We start from the raw sequence: 11,823 nt of genomic DNA, 5'->3' as shown, positions 1-11,823 counted from the left end.
CCTTCTACAGTCAAGAACCACTAAAGGTAGTTATAAGCCTACTGAATTATAACACAAAGTAAAATATATATATATGAAAAATGTGAAATGTAGATAATTATATAGAAGGGAAAGAAAATTACCATGTATTACTATTAAATATGTGCATACGTGTATGTCAAAATCCATTATTTTCCAACCACATAAAATTATATATGTATAATCAATTAATATGTGACTAATTTTCAAACACTAGGGCTCCAACAAACCCTACTACAAATATCACATATATATGATTAATCAAAATTGTGAAAGTCATAAAGGTTGTGAATTTTGGAAATAGGAAATTAATCAAATTAATCATAGAGTTTATGGATAATTAATTAATACGAAATGCAAAAGTTAAACAAATTAAACAGACAACCTCTAATCTTTTTATTGGAGCTAATTTAAGATTTTAGACAATCAGAACCTCTATATACAACTGTTATTATTTCAATATTTTATAGCTAGCCTTATAAATTGTTGTGAAATCATTCCCAATTAATTGAATTCAGCATATTTAGCGTGCAATTGATGGGTATAATCTCAATTTACGAGATTACGATCACTGAAAATGATTGAGCTAGGGTGAGGATCAATATCGAAAAGATATGTGATCAAGGTTAATTAGCAAAATGTCTGTTGAATATGTTGAGCAAGTTCTTCTGCACTTAGAGGGCATCCAACTCCAATCTACCAAGGAACCAAAAGCCATGCAAATTAGCAACATGTATAAATATTATATGGACCTAAATGCTAATTAAATATGCATATTGCATATATATATAGTAAATAGTTTGAGATAAAACAAAAGAAAGTTAAGTAAAAATAGATGAAAGCATGCATGCAAATTCATCTAGAAAATGATTTAACTAAAATTAGAAAAGAAGCAGAAAAAACTAAATCTTGATCTTACCTTAATGGTAAAAGAGTTAACCATGATATCATCAATAACATTAATGTTGGCCTGAAGAACTTCAAGTGATAGCTTTTCAAGAATGTCTACTACCTTTGTTACTTTTCCCGGTATCCGATTCGAGCAAGTCGTTAAAACAAGATTGCCACTCGAAAACTTAACCTCAACTTCAGCAACAGATGACCGCAAATTCGCCACAATCTCATTAGCACTGTCGGAATTTGTGACCGAAGTAGCAGGTGAAATGTTTAGTGATGGTGATATGAATTGAGGCAGTATGGGTCTGAAGGGGTTTAATGGTTGTGGTGTTCTTGGGCTAATGGGCAAGCTTGGGCTAGGGCCAAGAGCTTGGTTTTGCGGGCTTAGAGGGATAATGGTTCTTGGGCTTGAAACAAGCTTTGGGGTTGTGACTAATTCACTGTAAACTTTTCGTTGCTTCTTGGCCTCTAAGGATTGTAGAACTTGTTGTAATTCAGTTATGTAACTAGCTACTCCTTCAATTATTGATGCTTGATCACCCTACAAGTTTCATACTATATAATCAACCAAACAAGAATCACTACAACAAAATTAATAAGTTTAAGACAATTTTAGGAGCTTATTGACACACTAGAAAGTATAAACGGATAAACGGAGAATGTTCTCATGTTCAGATCTTGATTTGTGAATGTGTTTTAAAAATATGTATTCCTATAATATCCACGCGTATTTCCATCGTGGTCGAAAGTTATGAAAAATGACATTTTCGTTGTAGTGAATATAACTAGCAAGTGACCAAGATCAAGAAATAGTGTGTTAAACTAAATTAACATATACCCACATGTAACAATTTCATAAACGGTTTAACTGATAAGGTTCTTCCCTATTAAGCTATTCGGAGAGGAGAATATTTGTACTCATATATACGCAACCTAATCAGAATTTTTTCGTGAACGTGACCCTTTTTTGGCCACCTAATATATGCTTATAGTGAGATTTGTACCTGAAACCTTTTTATTACTCCAACCACTACTATCATGAGATGGTTTACGTGTTTCATTGTACTATCACATAATACATAGGCACAATGTAGAACTTAGAAGTAAGTTAACATACACATATACTTAACTTCCACTTGACTTAGCAAGAGAGTAGCCAAAATTTCCATGCTAATTAACATATTATTTTATAGACTTTATCTTGCATCAACAATTCATAAAACATATACATACACAAATATTTGTTAATTTGATAACCTTTTTGAACAATACCCTTTTGACATAAAAGCATGGCAAAAGTGAGCGAAGAACACTCAAGTGCTCGTTCATCTGCTTCCTCCGGTTCCTCTCAACCGCGATATGTGATACCTTGACCCTCTTACTCTTAGGCTCTTCATTTACAACAACATCTTGTGAAGCCCCAAAAGAAGATCTTGATTTTGTCATGCAGGTCTTGATAACTTTACTAGAAACACCCTCAAGAACACTGAAGATGTCATCAGTAGACACATCATCAGGTAAGAAAGTACACTTACTAGCCATATTTTGATACGTGTTACATACAAAACAAACAAGATGGAATTGAAATGTCAAATCTATGAGTTTGGTGAGTGTATGTATAGATAACAAGAAGAAAATTAAATGATACTAAAGAGAGTATGAAAATGTTGTCTTTAGTTAGTGCTGTCAATATCAAGAATAGATAAATGCCAAAGTTAATATATCTATAGGACTTCTGAATATTGATAGTGACTAGGCCATGGACGTATCCTATGAGGAGCTTTAATTGTTTGGATCATGATATTGCCCTTAGATTGTTTTGAGTGGGCCACTACTGGTGTATATGCATGTGTATGTCTTGCACTCTTGCTGGCCCAATTTCCTCAAACCATCTTCTTTGTGGTTCCCTTCGATTAATTTTTGGTTTGAACTAAAGAAGAAATGAAGAATGAATTATAGCATTTGAACTTTTAATTGAATTGCAACTAATTATTTCATATTTTTGTAATTACATGTTTTTAAAAATCTAAAAAAGAAAAGAAAATGAAGCTGTTAGTGCATTACTGTTAATCTCTAGTTCTAATCGTTATGTACGTTTAATAGTGTCATTTGTTTGTGTATCTAAATGTTGACTGTTGGATATTTGTTTGTGTTATGTTAATGTTTATTCAATAGTTAAACTCACTCGCCGTCGACCGACAGACAGAGTCTATCGACCGACAAAAGAGACAATCGAACGATAGTGTGAATCGGTATAAGTTGACAATTAGTCAACTGAGTGGCCAGTTGATCGACAGTCAGATTCTGTCGATCGACTGTCGCTGCAAACATTATAAATATAGTTTACGAGTTACATTGTTATGTTAGTCACTCCATACAAATCCTAGCTGCGTATAATTACTAGTAATGTTCCTAGTCATACCCACCACGAATAATAACTCTAGGTGTCGGTCAATCCTCATGTAGGTTTGATTCTTCGATCCCGAAAATCATAGTTTATGCGATTAATGCTTGGTCTAGTGTTTTTGTCCTCTTGAGTCCACGTTTGGTCTAAGATCCATATTATCGTCAACAGAAGCAATTCGAAAAGAAAAAGTTGTGTCATTGATAATGATGTTAAACCACTCTATATGGAGTGATTCATGTTAGTCTTATGGAATGGTAGGTGAATGTGATTGTCATGATATGTCAATGTTTAGTTTTGAGTCAGTTTTATAGTCTTAGTACTGATCTATGTGATGTTGATATATCTATAAGAAGTTCGATAATAAATGTCATAATAAGGTTTGGTTTTATATTAGACTTAAACTTACGGACTACGCAGCTGTCTCTTATACCACAAACCATTATACCACCGTGATGGTATCGTCAACATCAATGCGATTTGGGAAGGTCTCTCGTGGTGTTTTCTCTACCTTCGATGAAACTGTCAACATCTTCGCGAATTGAGCTTCCTCCTAACGTGTGTGTGGGTGACAAATAAGAGCATTTGGAGTCGGTATCGTCTTAAGAAAAGAAAAAAAGAAAAGAAAAAGTTACTCTGCAAAAAAGTTAATCAATTTAAAGTGCAATTTAATTTGATGGTTAAGAATCATCAACCAACAACTCATATAGAGAAAACGGCATTAAATGTCTGAGGTCATAGCCTTATAGAGTTATAGGCTCTCTGCAATGATCGTAACGCGATTGAAAAATGATTGTTCACTCAAATAAAAATCATTACCCGCAATTTGTAAGTAAAGATAATTTTCAGTTGAAGGTTCATTAGTCATGACTAGTGTTCGAACCCTCGCTTCGCACCGGGGGTTCGGTTTTTAATGTATTTTATTGCGTTTAGTTTGTAAAATTTTTTTGTGGCTAACGATGATGTTGTTGAAACGCAACTCGAGTCGAACTAAGGTATAACCCGTGAAAGATTTAAATCTTATTTAAAATTAACAATATATGTGCATCTCCGCGTTTCGCTATGGAGTTGTCGACTTTTAAAAATTTAACGGGGAATTAACGCGTATGAAAAGTACCCCAAATATTTAGCGTTTTTTAAAAAGCGCCCGTTTTGCGTATAGCTAGTGACATTGTGTTCCTAAAATTATTTCGAGTTTAACGATGGTGGCGGAAAAATTTAACTCGTTGCGAGTGCGAAGATATGGCCCGTTGAATATTTGGGTGGAGTTTGTTTAAGATTTTTTATGAGAATGGTTAATTGATACTTTACCCCCCTGTTTGGGGGTTGGATTTGATTTTTTGAATAAAGTGTGGGGTGGTTTGTGGTTGAATTTGCAAAAAAAAAAAAAAAAAAAAGCGAAAAGTCAAAAATACCCCCGGGTACTATTCATTTTCCCTATGTCTTTTAGAATATTCCCCCTGTTTGGGGGTTGGATTTGAGTTTTTGGATAAAGTGTGGGATGGTTTGTGGGTGAATTTGAAAAAAAAAAATAAAAAAAAAGCGAAAAGTCGAAAATACCCCCGAGTACTATTCATTTCCCCTATGTCTTTTAGAATGTAGGTAAAAAAAAAAAACGAAAAATCGAAAATACCCCGGGTACTATTCATTTCCCCTATGTCTTTTAGAATATAGGTATAATATAATATAATATAATATAATTAGGTTCATGTCTAATGTTTTTTTAACATATTTACTTTTTTAAATAATACAGTAATCAAATTCAATAATTACTTATGAAATACCAACTATATTAAGTCATTACTATTAGGTAAGAGCCGGTAAATTAGTTTTAAGAGAACAAACTTGAAACAAATTTGTTTTAGGGCACTACAGGAACAAACGGTGCGCCGCAATTGCGTGTAGGCCCAATCCAGCTGGTCAAAAGTCTGATTTTTTTTGTCGTTTAGCGGCTCTTTTGCGGCGAGATGGGTACGCCGCAAAAGGCCTTCGTCGCCTGTTCTCTTTTTTCTAGTAGTGGGGTACCATTATTTCTTAATTAATTTAAAAGAGAAAAATTTTGAAAAACATAATTGGTAAAAATAAAATTTTTATTGCGCGTAATTCTCAATTTATCCGGTACTAAATCTGTTTGATTACTCGACATTTAATCTTTATGTGGAAGCCATTGTGCTTGTTTATGGGGGCATTGCTAATCCCCCCAAAAAAAATTATGTATGATGTTTTTATAACTCCATCCGAATGGGGTTCTTTTTGTTGGATTTTATATGGGTTTCCAAATATGATGAATGCTAGCCCAAGCCCAAAGCCCAACAAATTAGGCCCATATGCTTGTTGACTTGGTCAAGCATTTTAGGGCATTAAAACCTCCAAGTGTGCAGCCATTTTTGATCTATCAAGAGAGTTGTGAGATTAAGAAAATGAGAGAAACCCCAATTCCCATTTTTGAAGACTGCAGCTCACAAATCGGACAATCCCCGGAGATCCGACCGTTGAATATTCACTATTTTGGGACAGCGTGTTCCTTACATCTGGGCCAAGGTTTTCAACCGTTGAATTCGTCTCAAGTGGTCTCTAACTCGAGTTACAGCTAGTCAAAAAGTAGCAGTTTTTTTGGGTGACGAATTTCCTCTTTTGTTTTTAGATTTTCATATACTTGTTGATTGTTATAGTTCAAGAGTATGATGATGTTGTATGCCTCTAGTTGATCTAGAGAAGACCTATTGTATTGCTCTCTTGTTGATGATAGTGGAATTTAAGTGGCTTACGAGTCCCGTGGTTTTTACTCTCGATTTTGAGAGGTTTTCCACGTAAAAAGTCTCGTGTGTATTGTGTGTGTGTGTGTGTGTGTGTATTGTGTGTGCTTATTTATTTCGTATTTTCTGATTTGGGACAGAATTGGGGCTGATTTGTGGTGATTATGGTATACCTTATTTGTTAGTTTACTCACGAGTTCATACGGGTCGGGAAATATTTGTCAAACGGATGTTTGTTTTCGTTTTGTAGATTGCCCGTTATGACCTATTTTCCCATCAAATTGGTATCAGAGCTAGGTTATTTGATTTGACTTGTGTGAAAGATGGAAGCTAATACAAGTAAAATGATTAGTTTAAATGGTTCAAATTATCATGTTTGGAAAGGCAATATGGAGGATCTTCTTTATGTGAAAGATTATTATTTGCCTGTTTTTACTGAGGATAAACCTGGGAAAAAATCTGATGCTCAATGGAAAATTTTGCATAGACAAGTATGTGGGTATATTCGGCAGTGGGTTGATGATAATGTTGTGAATCATATTACTGGGGAGACTGATGCTAAAGCCTTATGGAAAAAGCTTGAACAGTTATATGAACGAAAGATTGGGAATAACAAGTTGTTCTTAATTAAGCAGATGATGGCTTTGAAGTATCATGATGGGACTCCTATTACAGATCACCTAAATGCATATCAGGGTATTATAAATCAGCTTGCAGGTATGGGTATCAAGTTTAAGGATGAGATTCAGGGTCTCTGGTTACTTGGTACATTACCGGACTCTTGGGAGACTTTTAGGACATCTTTGTTCAACTCTGCACCGAATGGTACTATCACCATGGAATTGGCTAAGGGTAGTATTTTGAATGAAGAGATGAGAAGAAAGTCACAAGGTTCCTCTTCACAGTCAGATATCTTGGTCACAGAAACGCGGGGGAGAAGTCATAGTAGAGGTCAGGGTAAAAGAGGCAATCATCGTAGCAGCTCACGCAAAGGTAAATTTGCTAATGTTGAGTGTTATAATTGTCATGAAAAGGGGCACACAAAGTGGTATTGTCCAAAGTTGAAGAATGAGAAGAAAAAGGCATATGACAAGAATAAACAAAAGAAAAGTGATGGTGGTGATGATGATAAGGTTGAAGTTAACGCTATCACAGATGAGTTCTTTGTTTGTATTGATTATGATATGATCAATCTTACTTATGATGACACGAGTTGGATTGTTGATAGTGGTGCTACATGTCATGTTGCAATTTGTAGAGATCACTTCTCATCTTACACTCCAGGTGACTATGGATTTGCTAGGATGGGTAATGTCGGGTTATCAAAGATCGTTGGTATTGGAGATGTTTGTTTAAGATTTGATACGGGAATGGAGTTAATTTTGCATAATGTAAAACATGTTCCGGATATGAGACTTAATGTTATTTCAACAGGCATTCTTGATGATGATGGTTATTATAACGGTTTTGGTAATGGTATTTGGAAACTAGCTCTTGGTTATATGATAGTGGGAAGAGGCAAGAAAGACTCAAGATTATACATCACGCATCCGAAGATCATCCAGAACATTGTTAACACAGTGGACAATGTTGATTCTACTGAGTTGTGGCATAAAAGACTTGGCCACATGAGTGAAAAGGGGATGTCTATCTTGTTTAAGAAGAATGTGTTGTCGGGTGTTAGTGGTATTGATTTGAGTAAGTGTTCTCACTGTTTGGCAGAGAAACAGACCAGAGTTGTGTTTAAGAGTCATTCTTCTTTTTGAATGGAGAACGTACTTGATCTAGTTCATTCGGATGTTTGTGGGCCTATGAAGACTAGAACACTTGGTGGATGTTCCTACTTTATTACATTCATTGATGATCATTCCAGGAAGGTGTGGGTTTACACCTTAAAGTCAAAAGATCAAGTATTTGAGAAGTTTAAGGAATTTCATGCACTAGTTGAAAGGCAAACGGGGAAGAAATTCAAGTGTATTCGGACTGATAATGGCGGTGAATACATTGGCATATTTGATGCTTACTGTAAGGAGAATGGTATTCGGCATCAAAAGACTCCACCAAAGACACCTCAGTTGAATGGCTTAGCAGAGAGGATGAACAGAACTTTGGTTGAGAGAGTTAGATGTTTGCTTTCACATGCAGGGTTGTCCGATTCCTTTTGGGGTGAGGCTTTAAATACGGCAGTTCATATTATTAATCTAACCCCTTGTGTTCCTTTGCGTTTTGATGTTCCTAACAGGGTTTGGAGCGGCAAAGATGTTTCTTACCGTCATTTACGAGTCTTTGGATGTAAAGCATTTGCTCATGTTTTCAAAGATGAAAGGTCAAAGCTTGATATGAAGACTAAGCCATGTGTATTTCTCGGCTATGGTGAAGATGATTTCGGGTACAAGTTATATGATCCAGTTCAAAAGAAACTTGTACGAAGCCGAGATGTTGTTTTTTCAGAAGATCAAATGTTGAAAGATGTTGAGAAGAGAGAGTCAGTTCCTCAACATAATGCCGATCTTGCTGATTTGGATCTGGTTACTCCACAACATGTTGATTCACATGTTAATGATGATGTTCATGATAATGAACATGGTACTGATGATAATGATGCTCCGGAGCTGGTAGAGATTCCAGTACCAGATGTGCCCCCATTTGTCCCACTTAGGCAGTCTACCCGAGACCATCATCCTTCTGTTAGATATTCTGCTGATGAGTATGTATTAGTTACTGATGGGGGAGAGCCAGAATGTTATTCAGAAGCAATGAAAGATGAGCATAAGAAAGAGTGGGGTGAAGCTATGCAAGATGAGATGAATTCTTTGTATGAGAACAATACTTATGACCTGGTGAAGTTACCTAAAGGCAAAAGAGCTTTGAGAAACAAATGGGTATTCAAAGTGAAGACAGATGAGCTTACTTCACAACCAAGGTACAAAGCTAGGTTAGTCGTTAAAGGATTCGGCCAGAAAAAGGGTATTGATTTTGATGAGATTTTCTCTCCGGTCGTGAAGATGGGATCTATTCGAGTGGTTCTTGGGTTAGCTGCTAGTCTTGATCTTGAGGTTGAATAGATGGATGTCAAGATTGCTTTTCTTCACGGTGATTTGGATAAGGAAATCTACATGATGCAACCTGAAGGTTTTCGGGTTAAGGGTAAAGAAAATTATGTTTGTAGACTTCAGAAAAGTCTATATGGGTTGAAGCAAGCACCGAGACAGTGGTATAAGAAGTTTGAGTCGGTTATAGGAAAGCAAGGCTACCGAAAGACAACTTCAGATCATTGTGTTTTCTTTCAGAGGTTTGGTGATGATGATTTCATCATATTGTTGTTATACGTTGATGATATGTTGATTGTTGGTAAAAATATTAAAAGAATTGCGCAGTTGAAGCGAGAATTGAGCAAGTCTTTTGCTATGAAAGACTTGGGACCAGCAAAACAGATTCTTAGCATTCGGATTTCTAGAGATAGAGGTGCTAAGACGTTACATATATCACAAGAGCAATACATTGAAAAGGTGCTTAGTAGGTTCAACATGAAGAATGCTAAAGTGGTTAGTTCCTCTCTTACTACCAACTTTAAGCTAACAGATAGAGATTGCCCTACTTCAAAGGAGGATGTTGAGGAGATGGTCAAAGTTCCATATTGTGACGATCGCTCCAAATCCATATGGACGAACACGTCATTCATCGATTTCATTGCGAGGTATTTGACCTCTATATGATACGTTTTGTAAACATTGCATTCTTTTGAAAAGGCACACCATAAATGAATATTTAAATCAAAGGTTTTCAACATCTGATGATTTCTACATATAGACAATCACCGTAATATAATTGTTTACAATGATACTTCCGTTGACAATGCAGTCAAAATAAGATACTTGGTGATGATTTGGTGAATGCAACGTTTCCTTGAAAAATATGTCATGTAAGACTCCAGGCACATAGCTTGTCTAACATATAAGCAAACAGCGGAAGACTTCTAGGAACCTGAGAATAAACATGCTAACAAGTGTCAACACAAAGGTTGGTGAGTTCATAGTTTTAGTGTTTCGCATAATTTGTATATAAAAGTGGATCACAAGATTTCAGTTGTTTCATCCAGAAACGTTTATCAATAGATTCTACATAACAGAGCACCCTGGTAACTAAACGTTAACGTTATAATGATAAATACCCCATTCATTTTAATACACGCAAACCAACGTGTCCTAAACTCAAATAACATACGTCCGTTAAAAGGCTAGCGCTCTAGCTCGGACGAGGATGTCAAGCCCTATGGATCCATATACTGTTCTTCGCGCCCACCAGTCCATATCCTATGTACTGGCAGCTACTAGTTACCAAAGCTAAGGGATTTTTGGTTCAAACTCAGTGTAGAATTAAGTATGTACTTGTATCCATTGCGTTTAAAATAAATTGCATGTATTCTCAGCCCAAAAATATATATTGCAAAAGCAATTAAAAAGGGAGCAATGAAACTCACCTTAGCAGCACATAAAGTTGTTCATCGTAATGTGACCGAAACTCGAAATATCAAATAATCGTAGATCTCAACCTAGAGAACATATGTTGGTCAATAAATGTCTATCAAGCTAGGTCAGGTCATAGTGTATCACAATCCTAATGCTCGAGATCGACATACAAAAGTTATCCAAAGTCGTTTCAAAAAGTCAATTTTGACAGTTGTTTAACAAAATGAGACGTACCTTATATAAGGATTCATTTACTCGGTTGATAATTTTCAAAAATCCAATTTATCAATCTCGTAAACAAGTTGTTTAAATCTTAATTGCAGATTCAAAAGCAATTTCAATTAACGTCAATCATAATTCAGTTGATCATATCTTTTAATCCGTTCATCGAAACTATTCGATATCTAAATGAAAAGTCATTGATTTTTCGCCAGCTTTCCAAAAACATGCGTATCATATACCTTTTACCAGTAATATATGTATTTAATTCGTGATTCATCATAAACTGTTTAACGACGAAATTTAGCATACAAGCATGTATAAATATATATACTCGAGCACTAGACATTGATACACAATTAATATATAAAAGATAAAATATGAGTGCTTACGTATCAATATTGAGATTCAATATTGTAGGAAAGTACGTAGACGCAACAGATGATAAACACTAGGTTTGATTCACAAATATACCCCCGAACATTACCCATAACCTCCTTGTCAATAACCCATAATTTTCTTAGCTCTATCTCGCTTGAAAACCATTTTGAAAGTGACACGCTTATAACCTCGTCGTAGTATTTTATGTATAATACTAATTAATAATATTAATAATAATAAGATTAATAATAATAATAATAATAATAATAATAATAATAATAATAATAATAATAATAATAATAATAATAATAATAATAATAATAATAATAATAATAATAATAATAATAATAATAATAAAATACGGAGTAATATATGATGTGTGAAAACTAAACCAAAAATCGAGCAATTTATAGAACCTTTTCTGAAAAAGTACCCCATGCGATCGCATGGGATTTGTGCTTCAAGGCCATGTGATCGCATGGCCCTCTGATCCAGCTCACAAACTTTTGTTTTCTTGTTTGTCGACATATTTATTTATTAATATATAATATATATAATTTATATTAATTAATTATATATTATATTATATTCTCGTACATAGTTGACTTGTAATTTTCTTTTCGATGACTCGTACGTTGTCACCCGACTTATGTCCCGGTTCCGGTTTCTCGAACGCATT

The 11,823-nt window shown here is 35.0% G+C and overlaps 1 protein-coding gene across 1 annotated transcript; it reads right to left on the bottom strand.

Annotated features, from left to right (window-relative positions):
* Positions 1-648: 648 nt before the first annotated feature.
* On the bottom strand, positions 649-2,457 carry LOC139869141 (transcription factor SPEECHLESS-like). The gene is made up of 3 exons (XM_071857462.1): positions 2,188-2,457; positions 938-1,456; positions 649-714 (listed from the first exon to the last, which is right to left on the bottom strand). The coding sequence occupies exons 1-3, from the start codon at positions 2,455-2,457 to the stop codon at positions 649-651; spliced, it is 855 nt and encodes a 284-aa protein (XP_071713563.1).
* Between the last annotated feature and the right edge of the window lie 9,366 nt (positions 2,458-11,823).

Source organism: Rutidosis leptorrhynchoides, chromosome 9 (genome assembly GCF_046630445.1).
Source record: "Rutidosis leptorrhynchoides isolate AG116_Rl617_1_P2 chromosome 9, CSIRO_AGI_Rlap_v1, whole genome shotgun sequence".
Lineage (NCBI taxonomy): Eukaryota > Viridiplantae > Streptophyta > Magnoliopsida > Asterales > Asteraceae > Rutidosis > Rutidosis leptorrhynchoides.
This window is presented reverse-complemented; position numbering and strand designations above follow the sequence as displayed.